The sequence below is a fragment of the Neurospora tetraspora genome (assembly GCF_033439725.1).
Source record: "Neurospora tetraspora strain CBS 560.94 chromosome Unknown B0H65scaffold_3, whole genome shotgun sequence".
Lineage (NCBI taxonomy): Eukaryota > Fungi > Ascomycota > Sordariomycetes > Sordariales > Sordariaceae > Neurospora > Neurospora tetraspora.
This window is the reverse complement of record NW_026944385.1, coordinates 4,789,777-4,807,744: the sequence shown is the minus strand read 5'-3', so window position 1 is coordinate 4,807,744 and position 17,968 is coordinate 4,789,777. Positions and strand designations below refer to the sequence as shown.

The 17,968-nt window shown below is 40.0% G+C and overlaps 2 protein-coding genes across 2 annotated transcripts; both read left to right on the top strand.

Annotated features, from left to right (window-relative positions):
* Window positions 1–9,925: 9,925 nt before the first annotated feature.
* B0H65DRAFT_178212 (VIT family-domain-containing protein) lies at window positions 9,926–11,099 on the top strand. Its single transcript, XM_062821473.1, has one exon. The coding sequence runs from the start codon at window positions 10,121–10,123 to the stop codon at window positions 11,027–11,029; it is 909 nt and encodes a 302-aa protein (XP_062683622.1). The 5' UTR covers window positions 9,926–10,120; the 3' UTR covers window positions 11,030–11,099.
* Window positions 11,100–12,680: 1,581 nt separating this feature from the next.
* B0H65DRAFT_548309 (glycoside hydrolase superfamily) lies at window positions 12,681–14,687 on the top strand (the record flags this gene model as incomplete). The annotated part of the gene is made up of 2 exons (XM_062829570.1): window positions 12,681–14,479; window positions 14,537–14,687. The coding sequence occupies 2 exons, from the start codon at window positions 12,681–12,683 to the stop codon at window positions 14,685–14,687; spliced, it is 1,950 nt and encodes a 649-aa protein (XP_062683621.1).
* Window positions 14,688–17,968: the final 3,281 nt, after the last annotated feature.

Here is a 17,968-nt window from a genome sequence, read left to right as displayed (position 1 = left end):
TAATCGTAGTGAAAATAAATTTCCTTTTACAAATTTCTTCAACTTTAATTTAATTCTAACGCTATTTAACGCCCTCTAAATTTAGAAGTAATTCAAAATAAAGAACGAAAGTAAAGTTCTTAAAGTTATTCTACTATTATATATTGTATTCCTATCTCTTAAATTCACTATAATTAACGTATTCAAAATTTAAAGCCATTAAGGAATAAATTACTCTACCTAAACACCCTTCTCAAAAAACTTAGCGTATAATTTATTAAGTAAGAAATTATTATATTCCATCACCTTACCCTTATAAATGGCGGCTAATATAAATCTCTTCCGGTTAATAAGTTTAAAAATAATAATACCGTACTCGCAATCAATTTATTTTTCGTTACAATTATAAATAGAATAACCGAAGGTACCACACTAATAATATATTTATTAATACCCTCGTCCCTAATTACTTCTACTACTTTTACTACTATAAAAAACTAAGACCTAAAGAATATTAATTTAAATAATCAAATACCTAAATTAAATAGGCCAATAAGTAATAAATTACTAAAAGAAAATAAAAGGTTAATAAATAGGAAGAATACAAATAATATTATAAGTAATTATCAATACTTCTATACGGGCGGCTAAATTATTTATAACCTTCCTATTAAAGACTATAATAAATTTAATAAACGTAATAACTTTAATAATAATCCTTTTAGTAGAAATCTTAACAAATTTATTATTAAAAGATTCGGAAGAGGAATGCAAATTAATAACCTACTTACTCTTACCCTTACGTTCTTAATAATCATCTCCTCCTTACTACTACTAGAATTAAAAGAATTATTAGAATCGACTTTATCGAACTATTCAATAATAAATTTAATTAAATCCTAAAAGAATTCGTTCTATTCCATCATATACAAATCCTCCTACAATTTATACAAGAAAATAATAATTATATAGTAAATTTTAATATATAATTTCTTATAAAAATTTTTAATAACATTATAATTAATACTAATATAATTAAATGAAAACTAATAAGTAAGTAAAGCCGAATAAATAATTATAATGTCTACAATCTTAATCTTTTAATAAAGAACGTACTTAGTATAGAACTTCTTTAAAATAGTAAAAGTACTATCAATTTATTCGGAGTCCTTAACTTTATAAATAAATGTAAATTCTTTTTTAAATTCTTTCTAAATATAATTCCCTTTAAAGTTAAGGTATAAAAGAAACCGTTACCAACATCCTTAAACTCCCTCTTACACTATTAAACCTAAATAAAAATCTTAAATTAATCGTCGGTAAAATTGTAAATATTAACTTTATTTTCAAAGAACTCCAAATACTCAAAGACCTTTTTTACTATCGAATCTCTTCTTCGGGACGATATTTCGAACAAAAATAACATTATTAGTAAAAAAAAAATTAATAATATTAAGATTTATCTTAAGAGTATATGAAGTATCCTTAAAAGTATTAATAGTACTATTAAATATATTTATTAAAATGGTATTATTAATAATAAAAAGGAAATAGGAAGGAAGGTTATAAAGTAATTATTTAAAGTAATTATTAATATTAAAATAATAATTTAATAAAAACCTAATCTATTATCTTTTATTAATAAAATCTTCTTTATAAAAGTACTTCAATACCTATAATATCGTTATTTGAAAATCGGAATCTTATATCGGCGCTAATTATAAAAAATCTAATAAATAATGAAAAGGGTAAACTAAAATAATATTAATTACCTCTTCACTGATTAAATTCGCTTTACTAATTAACGTTTTAAATATTTCAGAAATAAAAAGTAAAATTTAAATTATTATAATAAAAATTTGAATAATAATTTTAACGAAACGGAAAACGAATTCTATATAAAGTAGGCAAATATTTAATTAATAAATATCCTCTAATAGTAAAGGGCGGATTTATACTCCTTAATAATTTTCATATTATATTTATACTAGTTCTTTGTTTAAAACTTTTATTTATATCTATTTAATTTAATTCTTTACTAATCTTTTATTATAATCAATCCTATTCTTATAATAGGGAGGGGTATTAATTTAATTTATTGAAAATAAAAGTCTAGAGTATTTTACTAACCGTGGCTAATAAATCGTAAATTAATCGAAAAAATAACGATCTATATACATCCAAAATTAAAATCTTTATTAAATCGAATAGAAAACTTCTTTACCGAAAAAACCGATTGATTATTTACTATTCGATTTTCGGCTCTTAAACTAACTTCCCGAAGGTTATAAAAATAATTTCCGCATTTACGAAAGGTCCCGGCTAGAAACTTCTCAAATTCGTATTAATTAATTAAATCAAGAATTTAAAATTTATTTTATCCTTATCACCATTTAAAATAGAATAAAACTATACTACTAAAGAAAAGCAGCCTACTATAAAAATTTATAGAAGGGAGCAAATCTAAAGATTATAATAATCTTATTAAAATATTCGAATAAAAATCTTATACCGTAGCTATTAACTACCAAAAGGAAAGTAAGGGGAAACAGAACTTCACCCCTAAAACGTTCTCACTTTAGTAAAGAATAGATCTAGAGGTTAATTTTTCAAAAGAAAGGGGTTACGAATATATTCAACAAATCAATCTTAATTCGGGGCGACGCTTAAATATATTCTATAGGTCGAAGTAATATCTACTAGGGTAACTAATTACTTAGGCGCTATATTAATCAGGAAGACCCTTAGCGGCCTCGGTTAAACTTTTATATTTTCGGCCTTACTAAAGCGACCTTAAATACCTCGTTTCTCTTTAATGTCCTGTTAGGTAGTTAGAAGCGTCCGTACTAATAATACTAATTACCGTACGGCGATTTACATTTATAATATACCTTACAATCCTATTAACCTTAACGATATTCGGGAATTATCGGTAGCAACCTTTAATTAAATAATTAAAAAATGTAAATTTTACATAATTTATATAATGAAAGCCTAAATAGCAGAGGATATTAAGAGGATAAAAAAAGAAGATAATATAAAAGAAGAAAGAACCGTCCTAAATTTTAAATATATTAGCAATAAATTAATCGAAAAAATAATAATAAAAAGATTAGTAAGAAGAAGAGGATAATATAAGTATTTATTCGGTAATAATTTTTATAGATAAATTAATAGCTTAATTAGAATTAGGCATAGGGAGACCTTTTACGCTATAAGAATCACTAATTCAGTATTGCTTATAGGGATAAAGGAGGACTTTCTGGGTTATAAAATTATTATTAACGAATAATTTATAATAGATAGCGTATTCTTAAATAAAATTATATCCGAAAATATAATAAAATTCTATGAAAAAGCTGGTAAACCGCTAGAAACCGACGAATAAATTAAAATAAACCTCGCTTTTTAATATTAGTATTATATTAAAATGTTTAAATAGGAAGGCGCCAAAATACTACCCCCGATACGTTCTTACAATTTTAAAATCGAGCTCCGCCTCGGAATTACCCCGCTAACGGTTCGAAGCCGCCTATTTAACCCTAACGAATTAAATATTATTGAAAATAGATTAAAAATAATTTAGTTAAGAAATTTATCCGGCTATTCTAATTTAAGGCCTCTTTTTTAATCTTATTCGGTAAAAAATTATGAGGTGGAGTCCGCGTTTATATCAATTATAGAGGTATTAATAATATAACCCTAAAATCCTACTACTTATTATTACTAATTAAAAAGACTCTCAACGTTATTTACTAGGCTAAAGTTTTTATTAAGCTCGACGTTAGTATTACTTTTAATTATATTCGTATTAAATAGGGTTATAAATGGTTAATTACTTTTATTACATAGTTCAATTTATTCGAATCCTTAATTATACTATTTAATTTATAAGGCGCGCTAAGCGCTTTCTAAAATTATATTAATAATACTTTATATAATATTCTTAATATTTGTATAATTATTTATTTCGATAACGTTTTTATTTGTTCTAATAATATTAAAAACTACGAACCATATATTAATAATATTTTTAATTACTTAATTCAGGTAGGCCTTAGTATTAATATTAATAAGTGCGAATTCTATACTATATATACGAAGTATTTAGATTTAATTATTACCCTGGGAAATATCGAAATAGACCTATAGAAAATTAAAACCGTTATTAAATAAGTAGTTCCGGAATTTAAAAAGTCTTTACAATCCTTCCTAAGGATTATAAATGCCTATCGATAATTTATATAAAATTTTTCTACTATAATTATACCGCTCTACGAATTTATTAAGAAAGACGACGCCTAAACCTAGAATAATAGTTACTAATCTACTTTCGAAATATTAAAAATAATTTTTATTAAGGGTCCCGTATTAAAAATCTACGATTAAATTAGAAAATAGTAATTAAAACGGATACGTCGAATTAAATTATAGGCGGCACCCTATACTACTATAGGAATAACGGCGTATTATACTTAATAATTTACTTTTTAATTAAATATATAATTTAAGAATATAATTATAATATTTATAATAAAGAATCCCTCGCTATCATTAAGGTATTAAAAGAATAAACGCCAGAATTCGAAGGAGCCTAATAACTTTTCGATATCCTAATAAATTATAAAAATCTATAGACCTTAATAACTAATAAAGAGTTTACTAAGTACTATATACGATAATCCTAATTTCTATCCTAGTTCAACTTCTTAATTAAATATACGCTGGGTTTTAAAAACCTCTGTCCAAAGGTACTAAATTACAAATTAAACGATTATCCTAATAATGTAAAAGACGATTAATTTACGGCTAAGAAACGCCTACTTTTAAACTCCTCCTAGTTCGAAAATGGTTACTTTTCTAACGAAGACCCTACTATAAATTTCTCTCTATACTTATTAGGTATAGACGATTGTAATAATGAATCGATTAATAATTTAATCCGTATTAACTATAAAATATTTATCTTCTTATAAGAATTCGTCTTTTATTTAACTGACGAAATAAAGTGCTAATAGTTACTAATTATTAAAAAGGTCTTTTACTACGCTTTTTCGGAATATTACGCTATAAATAATATTATAAAATAGTAAGATAGGGTAATTATCGACCCTTATAATAAGAGATTCTAATTCCAATTAATTAGCCGCTAATATAATTCTCTCGGCGCGGCCTACCTTAATTATAATATTATATATAAATTCTTATAATACGAATTCTATTAGGAAGGAATATATAATAATATAAGGACCTTCTATAAAATTATTTCCTTTACGTAACAAATAAAATCGTTAAAGTAGAGTTTAACCGGATATTTTAAATTTGTAACCGCCTTACTAATATTATAGAGAGACGTATTTATTAATTATATTACCCCGCTACTAAGAAGTACCTATATCGGTTAAACTTTTAAATATATTATTGTTATTATCGACTGATTAATTAAAATATAGTACTACATACCTATAGTAACTTTAGAAGCGGAAGAATTTACAGACTACTTTATCGATTATATTTATTCGATCTATAGCCTACTAAATAATATCCTATCCGATAGAGGTATCTAATTTATATTACGTTTTTAGGTTACCCTTTGTAAGAAATTATTAATTATCCGCAAATTAATTTTAATTTTCTACTCTTAAATTAATATTTAAATAGAATATATTAGTATAGAAATAAAATAATTCTTATAATTTTATACTAATTAAATATAAGCCGATTGGGTAAATAATTATTAATTGGAGAATTTGCTCAAAATAATACTATATTATCGTTAATGGGTATTTTTCCCTTCTTTACTAATTATAGCTACTACTTATAAATAAGTACCGAACTTCGTACCCCGCTACCTCCCGACCTCTCCTTAGCTTAATTAAAAGAGTATTATAAAATATTTGAATTAGTAGACCGTTTCGAATAAATTTAGGACTTCGTCGTCTAATAAATTTAGTAGACCTAAGAACGATGCGAAAATAATACTAATAAAAAATACGTCCATTTTCCTAAATATTACCCTAATAATATAATTTTATTAAATACAATAAATTTCATTAATAATCGGCTATATTTAAAATTCTATCCGAGATAGGAGGGCCCTTTCTACGTTACCCGAGCGGAGAATTATATAATATAGTTCGTATTCCCTGTTAATATAAAATACTTACTGGTATTCTACGTTTTTATAATATAATTATAGATTAGTAAAAGCCTTCCCGGTTAGAATACGTCCTTTAATATAAAAGTAAATAATAGGCGTATAATGATTAAAATAGATAATTATAAGGAATAAGAAGAATAGGATTTCGAAAACTTTATTAATTACATTCAATTCGGCAGTAATTATTATTAGTATTATTATATCGAATAGAAGGGTGATTATTAACTGACTTAGGAATTTCAGGATTATGTTATCGATTACGAAGAAATATTTTAGCGTTTTTACGACGAATTCTCCGATAAGCCTACGCTACTAAACGTAGAAACTATATTAATTAAACGTATTCTAATACCGGCTATTGCTCTAGTACCGGCTATTATTCCTGTACCTCCAGTACCCCCGAAACGCTGGTCTGCCCGCGTTATTTAACGAACCGAGACCGCCGTTGCCATTATTAATATTATTTAGCCGTTGTTTGATATGGTTATAATTACGATAGGGCCGGAGAATAAGCTTACGGTATATAAAGAATGGGGATTAGAAATAGCGTTTACAAGGATAGTGAAACGTTTAATAGATATTTAGTCTAGTCGAATACTAAAGACGGAATTTATAGATTATATTAAAATATTAGAGGATTATAAGAAGAGTTTAAAATAAATAATTTAGAATATTATTATATATATATATAAACTCGAAGCTACTAGAGCTTCTTTTAAGGCGGGATAGTATTATAGGGCTAGCTTATAATATTCTTATACTATATTAATTACTTCGTATACTATACTTAGAGTATAGTAGTTACGTATAGCTATATGTGTACGCGTATACGAACTAGCCTACTAGGGCTCTCGCCTATATAGCTAGTCCTCTACGCACACCTTCCTTTCCTCTCCTCTGTATAATAACGTATATCTTACCCTATACCCAACAATGCCTCGCCCCGTGATAATAATATAATTATTACTTCTACTAATAAGATTTAAAAAAAAATAATTTCATTAAAGTCTTTATTAAATATAATTATAATTTAAATATTCGGCGGGACTAAGTACTAAAACGCAGTAGTAAGGGAACAGGAATTAGAACAAAAAGAAGAGCGAGAAGAGGAATTATAATAGTAAAGCCCCAAAATTCTATAGAATTAAAGGGTAGAAATAGTACTAGATTTTAAACAAGGCCTAAAAAAATAGTAATAAAAATTTGTAATAAAAATATAATGAAAATTAAATTTTAGAAAAACTTATAAAAGATTTGAGGTACAATAGAAATGTCTTTTGAAAAATAAATAAAATCGTAATAATTAGAATAGCAGCGGGTAAATAGTAATTTTATAGGTCGCGGCCGGAAGTTATACCAATATACTTTATAATTTTATTAAAAATACTATATAAAGTAATCGCACCGAACTATAAATATAAATATAAATATCCGACTTATTAAGAGATTTATAAATTATTATAACGCGAAGTAGTAGCAAAATAGTAAATACTATAGCCGGCGAAGCAGCAGTAATAGTAAAATATATAAAATACTAACTAAATAGCGAAAACGAACGAAAGCGGTCTTCATTCAATAAATTGCACTTCTATTAATATAAAGGTGAATAAAATCTTATAATAGGTTAAAAATCGAATAATTTTAATAAAGATAATAGATTTTTATAAAATATAATAAATTCCGTAATAGTAAAGTATTAGGAAAAATCTAGTATATTTATAACGTAGTAAAATATCCCCGTATCTCAAATTACTAAGGTTTTTTCTATACATATAATATATACGGTAGTCCGTACATATAATCTATACGAGTACAGACTATATACATAACGGCTATAATCGATAGCGGTATTTACGCTTAGTAAGAAACGCAATCCTTTTGGAATACGAATAGTATCTTTTTTCTTAAAAAGAAAAAAGGTAATAAAGGGGGAAAAAGGGAAGGAAGGGGAGGTAGGCAAGGATTATAGACTTAGCTGTTATTTGCGGAACGCATAGCGTGTCCGGGCTTATAACCTATTAAACTATATAGAGGAGGTAATTACGTAAGACGACGGATGTAGTAGTAAATGTCTTAATTAATTGAAGAGAGAGAAAGAGCAAAGGGAAAAGGAAGACAAGGTCCGACTTATATACAGGGTAAGCATGTGTGGATCGTATCCACTTGTGCCAAGAATGCCAAGAACTGGTGATGGCTTCAACAGACCTTACCTAGCTAGACCCGGAGACAAATGCCTTTTTGCAAAGCCACCGGATCTGACAGACCATCGAGACGAGATCGCTGCTGGTAAACATGAGCAAATCAAGAACGTTCAGTTCTTAGAGCAGAGTCGAGAAAAGCAAGCTGAGCTGACAAGGCCATCGAGCTGACGAGCTCTGAATCCATTCCAGATCAGCTGCTTCCACATCACAATTTCTATCATGCAAATGTCATTACCCATCAAGCAAGCGCACATCTTTCACTCCCTCTCAACCGTCACGCTTTTCCTTGGTGAGAAGTGGGCTCCTTAGTCGGAAAGTGGACATAACACCTTGGACTTGGAGGCAACCCTCATGCTTGCGTTGGCGGCCAAGATCTTTCTCTATATATACATAGCAGCTTACCCCCAAAAAAGTGCGGTTAGGGTAGTAGTGCTTTTCGCGGGCGGTCCCCATATAAAACCCCGTACGTACTACCCAAATTATAACGTACGGCCCGAAAGTGCACTTTTCGCCCGCAAAAGAATTATTAGCCCTAATAGAGTTTCGTGCTTTTTCTATTAGTGTACTTTCCGTCCCCAAACTTCTTCACGTTCGCGTTCGCTCCGGGAAGGGCCGCGGCAGGTTTCCTGCCGCCCCGAACACTAGCCTCCATTTACATAATACATATCTATTTACACTTCCATTTGTACTTCTATTTACACTTTTATTTGATTTTTCATTTTCACTTTCATTTAAAGCTATTTATACCTCTATTTATATACTTATTTAGTTGGACTCTCTTCTGAGGGTAAATGTTTCTTTATTTACCTTCTAGCTATAGTCCATCCCAAAATCCAGCTCTGCACGGGCTATAACCCTGGATCTAGCCTTACACCCTCAGGGAAGGGTCGAGGACAGCTTGCTGGCCTCCCCGAACACTAGTATCTTCCACAACGACCAGACATCATCATGTTTTCGCGGCTTCCTTGCGGTGTTGAAATGGGTGGGTCTTGTCTCAGGGGTACGCCCACGAAGTAAACAAACAGAGGAGGCACCTAACGAAAGAAGGACAGCCAGTGCCATTCAGAGAAGTGCAAAACTCACCAATAAAGTCCACCACGAAGAAATTCAGGGTCTTTGAAGTAGATTGGTCTTCCTTCCGTTCGTCCCCCTTTCCCACTTGGCATAATGATGACCACCGGCGGCCGCTGCTGACCAGTGACAACCGCTTCGAAAACAAAGACCCTCGTGTAACCCTAACCCGGATCCAGGTTATGTCGTTCCTTTGGCTAGCATCCAGGCGCATCTCGCTGGCTCGCAAATCAGCAGCAAGGGATATGATGACGATGACCAAAGTGAAACCCGCCGACTGCCAAAGATAGGAAAGTTCAAAGGTGAAAAAAACGTTGGAAAACAGAAATGCAAGAGACGTGATTCGGTCTCTGGTCATCTCTCTTGCCTGGACCAGGATCGAGCTTGGCTGCGTTCACCCCTGGCGCCCATATGCCGCTCCTTCCTGTCCAATGGAAAGGCAAGGAATGGTCAGCATTCCTAACCGCACCCCAGGGTAAAGTGACATGGATCACCTTTCACAACACCTCCCAGCTTCTGATATCAAACGCCCTTTGCTGTTTCTTCTTTCGCCAGCTTGCAATTTCCATTTATTCATGATTCATCGAACCTTTCCTTCCCATCTCAAATACCAAAAACAGCCAAACACCAATTTCTACCATCGCAATTCACAAACCACAATCTCAACCAAAACATCACCGACCCGACCAACACTAACACCAACAACACCATGACCACATCACCAGAAACATCGCCACTCCTCGGCCCAAGACCCACAAGAACCGACCTCCCCCCCTCAGAATACGAACCACACAAATCCCGCCCCAGCTCAATCCGCAGCATGCGCTCCTGCCTCACCAGCTCCTCCGTCACTGCGGCCGGGCCCTGCCCGCGCCAACAACCGCCCTCCGGCTGCGACAGTGCATCCTCCTCCTCCTCCAAAAAATCCAACACCTTCGACGGTCTCTTCCGGGACATAATCCTCGGTTTCTCCGACGGCCTCACGGTCCCCTTCGCACTAACCGCCGGTCTTTCCACCCTCGGCAGCACCAAACTCGTCATCATGGGCGGCTTAGCCGAGTTGTTCTCCGGGATGATCAGCATGGGTCTGGGCGCTTACTTGGCCGGGGTAACGGAAAGACAGCACTGGGAGGCTGAGCACGCTAGGAAGGCGTGGGAGGTTTCGAACCTGCCGCAGTTGGAGCAGTCGGAAATCCTATCCATCCTCGAAGACGATTACGGTGTGTCACGCGTCACAGCCGCAGCGCTGGTGCAGGACCTCTGCCGAAAGGGAAACGAAGAGAATCTTGTCCGGTTTTTGATGGATCTCCAGCTGCGCATGATGGAACCGGATCTCAACCGGGCGTGGGTCAGTGCGGGCGTGATGGGCCTCAGTTATTTCGTTGGGGGACTGATTCCCATGGTGCCGTATTTCTTTATGGAGAGAGCGAGGGAGGCATTGTGGGTGTCGGTGGTTATTACGGCGTTGATCTTGCTTGGGTTTGGGTTTGTCAAGAATTGGGTGACGATTAGGACGAGGGAGGCGGGGGTGTGGGGGGCGGTGCAGACGTTGGTTATTGGGGCGTTGGCGGCGGGGACGAGTTATGCGATTGTGAGGTTGTTGGATTCGGAGCATTAAGGGAACACGGATGGGGGGATGGACTTGGGGATGGGATATCCATGGATGCGAGGACGTTGTTCATGATTGTACACGTATGGGTTCGGCGTTGAGGTCGGGTTTCGAGTCATCTGGTCATGTCGTTTGACAGCGGCGGCGTTCAAGGCGTTTGGAAGGAAAAGGTTGGGACAGACAAGGTCATGATATCAATGAGATGCAGTTCAACTTCAGTTGACAAATGCTTGTGATACTTATCCTCATGTTTTCCCCTCCATTTTCCCATGGCCTGGTGACACTGTTGACGGTCGGGACAGGAAGTTTCAAGATTAACAGTCGGGTTAGGGTTTGACATGGATGAAGTGTAAGTGTTAGTGGTGCTCCCAGGGGAAGCCGAGAAGGTCAGTGACGTTGGTGATGCTAGCAGGTAAGGCCACCCATCCATCTTCGCGATACCTAGAATCAACCTGATGGAAACTCGAATGTTTTGAATCCTGTATCTGACGAAGGAGCCGGAAAGGCGATGGTTAGCAGAAACACCATCATCAATTCGGATGCAACGACTCCCGACTGTCCCTTCATCTCCTGGCATCGACGTCAATGGCGCTAACATCGACCACTGAGAGCGCTGCGCACTGCACCGACCGACCGACCTGGCCAAGCCTGTTATCTGCGCTCCCGCGCCATCGCGTCGGATTCTTGAACAATTTCATTTCCATTCAATTCCGAGTTTGCGACCGGCCGACATGCCCACCGAGCGCCACGATCGATTTCAATCTCGAGCTACACCAGCCGCAATTCCTCGACACCTCCCGCGCCCCTGGCCATTGCGACCCCGCCATGTGCGACCGTTAGTACCCCGCGAAGTCGCCAAATCCCACGAGGTTACCGACCCGACAGTGACCTCGCCGCTTGCGCACCCCAACCGATGGCACCCCTCGGCCCGTCGGACACCGTCGCACGCCTTCCGTACTCCGAACCTCGTATCCCCAGAAAGCGATGATCTTGGCAGGAAATAATCGATGATCTCTCGCGGATCATGACTTTCGGTGTGGTGCTTGGAAGTCATGGAAGACGTCGAACGGCGTCCATGGAACACACAGAAGGCGGTCGATCATCAGCCCGAGAGACCGGTGGGGCAGCCGTTGCAGCGAACATCCCAGCGAAGTGTTTAGCGGCTGATGGGGGCCAATGAACGCCAATGACCGCCATCTCCAGTGGAAGATGGGGCCGGAACAGGGGGCGTGGAGACCGCCAATACGAACCGTGATTTCGACCGGGAGATGTGGTGTGGGAGGCTCGGCAGAGATCCGATGGACAGAATATTGAGTATCTTGATGGATCACCAAGCTGAGCCACAGATCAGCAACATGGATCAACACACTCCAACAGGAACAGACATCCAATCGCCCTGAAACAGAACCTATATTTCTGTCAGCGACCCCAGATTTCCATTCGTCTCACCTCATTCCGGCACCGCCTTTTCCACTTTCTCGACCACCACCACCACCATGGAAATGGAAGCGGTCAGCCCCCGTCCGCATGACCGGTCCTGCTTCCGTTGTATCCACCAGGTCAAAATGTCTATATGTAAACATCTCATCCCACCTCCGTCACCTTCCACAGCTACGGCCTCCCTAACCATCTCACCGTCTCAGCAACACTGACAGCCAAAATGAGCGCCTTCCTCGGTCTAATCCCCCAATACCCCAGTCCAACCCTGGAACCACCACCACCCTACGGCGGTGCATCCTCTCAACTCCGTCCCCTCCGCCACCGCCGACCTGCTTCTTCTCTCCCCAGCACTTACACCCCCTACCCACCAGACGCACCATGTCCGCCCAACCGCACCATGGTCCAGGGGTTCGAGTGGTACTGCCCGCCTGATTTCCAACACTGGCGGCGCCTGACGAAAATCATCCCCACGCTCGCCCAACTCGGCATCACCCAGATCTGGATCCCACCCGCTTGCAAAGCGTCATGGAAGACCGGCAACGGCTACGACATCTACGACTTGTACGATTTGGGTGAATTCGAGCAAAAGGGCTCTCGCAAGACGAAATGGGGCGGAAAGGAGGAACTCCAGCAATTAGTCGCCGTCGGTGCTCAATACGGCGTCTCGGTCCTCTTCGACGCCGTGCTCAACCACAAAGCCGCCGCGGACTTTAAGGAGCCAGTCCTCGCTCGACGAGTGGACCCCAAAGACCGACGGGTGGTGTTAGACAAAAAGCCTTCGGAGATCGAAGCCTGGACGGGTTATGATTTCCCCGGTCGCCAGGGGATGTACTCCCCGCTGCGCTGGTCAGCGCGACACTTCAAGGGAATCGACTACGACGACCTGCGCAAGGAGAACGCCGTCTGGAAGTTTGAAGGCAAAGAATGGTCAGAGGACGTAGACGAAGAAAACGGAAACTACGACTATCTAATGTTCGCAGACATCGATCACCAGCACCCCGAAGTGAAGCGGGATATCTTCCACTGGACATGGTGGCTCAAATCCCAACTGCCCCAACTCGGCGGTTTGCGGCTCGACGCCATCAAACACTACTCCTACTCCTTCGTCCGTGAACTCCTGGCGCACATCGACCGCCACGTCTCTCCCGGCCCACCCGGGAGCCCTGGAACCATGTTCATAGTAGGTGAATACTGGCGCGAAGACTCCGAGTTCTTAGCTCGCTACATCGAGTACATGCACCACCGCCTCTCGCTCTTCGACGTGCAACTCGTCTCCAACCTCTCCCGCATCTCTTTGGCCTCCGAACACCTCCAATCTTCCTCTTCTGCTCCAGGGATCACGTACGGCAGTCCCGACACCGACCTCCGTCTCCTCTTCGACGACACCTTATGCGTCTGGAAACCGCACAACACCGTCTCTTTCGTGGTCAACCACGACACGCAAAAGGGACAATCGCTGGAAACCCCCATCGCGCCCTTTTTCATGCCCCTCGCCTATTCTCTCATTTTACTCCGCGCCAACACAGGAATCCCCTGCGTCTTCTGGTCCGATCTATACGGCTCCTTTGGTGTTACCTCCACCTCCTGCCCATCCTCCGAAGACGCGCCAGAGTCAGAACCGACGCAGTTACCGGACCCACAGCACTGGAGACCGCCTATGTGCGGTGGGCAAGTCCTGCCGAAGTTGATGCTGGCGAGACGGTTGTGGGCGTATGGGACGCAGCACGATTACTTTGATCACCCGCATTGCGTTGGGTTTACGAGGACGGGTCATTATAGTCAGGCTGGCGGCGCGGGAGTGGCGTGCGTGATGGCCAATTGGTGGGAACATGCTAGTAAGAGGATGTATGTGGGCGTGGAACATGCGGGTGAGGTGTGGACGGATTTGCTCAAGTTTTGTCCGGGTGAGGTGGTCATTGATGGGGAAGGGTGGGGAGTGTTCCCTGTTGCGGCGAGGAGTGTGGCTGTTTGGGTTAGTAGGGAGGCTGAAGGGCGGGAGGGGGTTGATGCGTTTGAACTGTAAGTTGCACCGAAATTCCTTGGACGGGTTGATGATGCTAACACTAGGTATGATAGGGACTCCGATGTTTACGGTTTCAACAAGAGGCAGCAGGAGCAGGCGTATGAGAGTCAGAGGGGCCCAGCGGTGGAGGAGGAGCCAGAGGATTGGATGGTTGCTGCGAGGGGGGCGGCGGCCGAGTACTTGGCCATGACAGGATCTAATTAGACGTGGGTGGAGAGCCCGATTGGACATCGATGCCCTGGCGGTGTGATGTCTAGGCCAGTCGAGAGATGACTGCGGTGATGAACAGGCACTGGCTGCCACGTAGAGAAGTATCACAAGTGCATACGAGACATAGTCATAATGTAATGCTTATTACCAATACTGCAAGGAGGAGGTGAATGTTGAGGAAGGGGTAGTGGCAGTGGCGGTTAGGGTGTTGGTCAAGGTAATGGTCAAGGTAATGGTCAAGGTGACTGTGGGAACGGAGGACCTAGGGGCCTTGCGTTGGTCGTCTGTGGTCTTGTTCGAGGAGCTGCCAGCACCCAAATAGACTTCCCCCAGAATATCCTCAACCAACACCGTGCAGAGGTCTGCGGAAGCAGGGTAGTCATATATGTTGGAGCATCGAGTGTTGTCGGGGTTGGGTGAGCAGGCTCCTACGGGAGCGGCGGCGCTGTTGGGAGAAAAGTGGGCCGGGTCATCGGCGTACCTGTTGAAGTCATTGCCAGTATAGATTCCAGTTCCTTGAGGAAGTGCGGCAAGAGAGGAGGGCGGACGATAGAGGAATTTGGATGATGGGAGGGGAGTACAAACAGTGGAGGCGACTCACTAGACAACAGTACCCAGATATTAGCCCTCCTCTTGATCATCACGATTTTTGGGGATCTAGCATCTAGGTGTGGAAGAGCTCGAGGATGCGGAGGCCATCGGGGACCGAGACATCGTAGGGGCCGTTGTCAATCAGACTGGCGGTGTTGGTGTTGCTGGTGACACTTCGGATTGCGTGGGCGCTAGGGAGAGCAGAAACGCCGGGGAGGTCATGAATTCCCAACCAGCCAAGGATGACTGGAGTGCCTTGACGGTGAGCATCTCGATGGTGGTGATTAATGGTGCTGGTTGCAAGGGTACTTAATAGTGAAGATGGACGGAATGTACTGATCGAAATAAACTGAAGGAAAAAGACAGAAGAGAACAGAAGAAGTTGAAGCACGGCTGTGATGAACCTTGGAGAAACTCGAGCTACTAGTTGGTGTCATGGTGGGGAACGACTACTCCAACATTTCACCGATGAGGAAGAAGTCCGGGAAAGAACGGAGGAAGAGAGAAATCCGGTTGTTTCGGGTCACGTCAATAACTTGCCGATCAATATCTTAGCTGCTCAACCCCCTTTGACCGAACGGTAAAATTACTGTTTTTTTTTTTGGAACCGTGTATTCACAGTTTATTTCGTGTAAACGGTTGAAAATCCTTACGGTATTGTATCGCGACGGTTAGATATTTTAATTATAGAAATTTGTACCAGAAAGATATTTGCTCAGCCGTTTTGACATGGAAGCTGTTAAATGCCAGTTAAATAACGCTTTGAAATAAGTAAACTACCAAATTCTAGTTAGGAATCATAACCCTTGATACTTTCTACTGGTGATTTCTTGGGAACCGTAAGAAACTAATTAGTAATGGGGGAATAGTAAAAAACCAGTGGGGAAATTTGGGGTATTTCTACGAGTAAAAAGGAAAGAAGGAAAGGAGGAAAGAAAGTAAGAAAGTAAGAACGACAATAACTACCTTCCACTAGGCACTATAAGGTTTGCATTGGAGCGAAAACTTTGCACTTTTTCTTTTCTACCTTGCAACCAAAAACCAAGAAGCAATTGAGTTAGGAAGTTAGAGAATTAGGAAATTAGGGAGCCGGATAGCCCATTTACTAAGTTATTATTTTCTAAGTGGAAATTGCAGCTAAGTGGCATCGCGAAATCACTACTTTAGTAATAGATATTCAAGCTTTTTCTCTCTCTTTCTCTCTCTCTCCCCCCAAGTAATATAGTTAGTTAATTAAAACCATTTCTTCCAAAAGGAACTAATGCTAATACATTATTGTGACCGTAAATTTTACGTAAGTTAGCCGGGCTTCCAACTACCTGGCCCACTTCTAGAGCAAGCACGGTTTGCACTTTTTCACCATTCCTAGAAATCATTGTGAGTCTTTCAACACTATGCGTTATTACCGTGAATTAACCAAAACTTTCTATAAGAACTGTTCCCTAATATAAACCGTATATAAAATAATTACCGTAGTTCTTTAGTTATTTTTATTATACAGTATAACCCTGCAAACTGTGCCAGCACCGTGAGACCACGGTTAGGTCAGAGGGGGGCCCTTAGGTAAGATGGCCATGACTGCCCCAGTATGACAGAGGGAAGTTGCGAGTATTTATAACACGCCATTGGTTGAAAACATGTCTTAGATGCTCCCTGGAAGTTTGCCTGCCGAGTGGGCGCGCTTATCTTACCTTATCATCAATGCAATCGCCCACGACCCCGCGCCTGCCTTGAGCTCGGCTGTTGTTAACATCACCATCATCGTCCTTCGTCGTACCTGGCGCAAACGACAAAACACACCCATTCAAACCCTGCCCAATCTTGGAACCCTTTCTTGCATCCCCTTTACCAGTACTCACCTCAAGTTAGCTCCCGGGTCATTCGATACCACGGGCTTCCTGCCCCGGACCGTCGCCGCAATCCATATCACACCCCACCCGGCCACCCGCCGCCCTCGATCCCGAACGAATCCAAACCAGCCTGCCGTGCTGTCGGGACATACAGCTCGAATATGTGCCCGAATCCCTCCCGAATGCCCGAATTGGAAGATGGTCGACCAGATACGAAGACGAACCTATGCACACGAGGCGAGGCCCCGCTGAAGCGAAGGATGATACAAAATACGACCACAGGCAAGCTTGGATGGAAAGAGTAGGGGTGTACATTTGCACTGGTGAGGGGCGTTAAATTAGGATCGCCCTGGAAGTCCGTTATCGCCCTCCTCCTTCCCTTCCATACAACTATCTACTGCCCTCCTCGATCCGGGCAAGGTTCATGACGAGGGGCTTTGTTCCCTTGGTTTCCCAATCGCGCAGCAGGTGGTGTGGCGGTCCGGGTACCATAACCGCCCCTGGGGACCGAACAAATGGAGAAGAATGGGACACCATGTCGTGTGGGAGAGTGGTTTCCGGGGACGACAACTATTGGACATGAATGAAGGCCGAACGAAGCAGGGACGGGATGGGGTCACTCGTTACTACCTGTAGGGAACAACTAATCCAGCAGGGTCTCGCATTACACGATACTCTTCCCGAGAAAGTACAATCGGATGGCACAATAGCAATGGCGGAATCATCTCTTCATCTGCGAGAAAATGGAACTTCCACTCGTTGCATGTTGCAAGCCAAACACTTCACGTCCACGGTCCGCATGACCAGGGACATTTTCACCCTACTGGACTGGGC

Coding starts and splice junctions, on each gene's coding strand:
- B0H65DRAFT_178212 (XM_062821473.1), top strand. CDS start 10,121: ATGACCACATCACCAGAAACATCGCCACTCCTCGGCCCAAGACCCACA.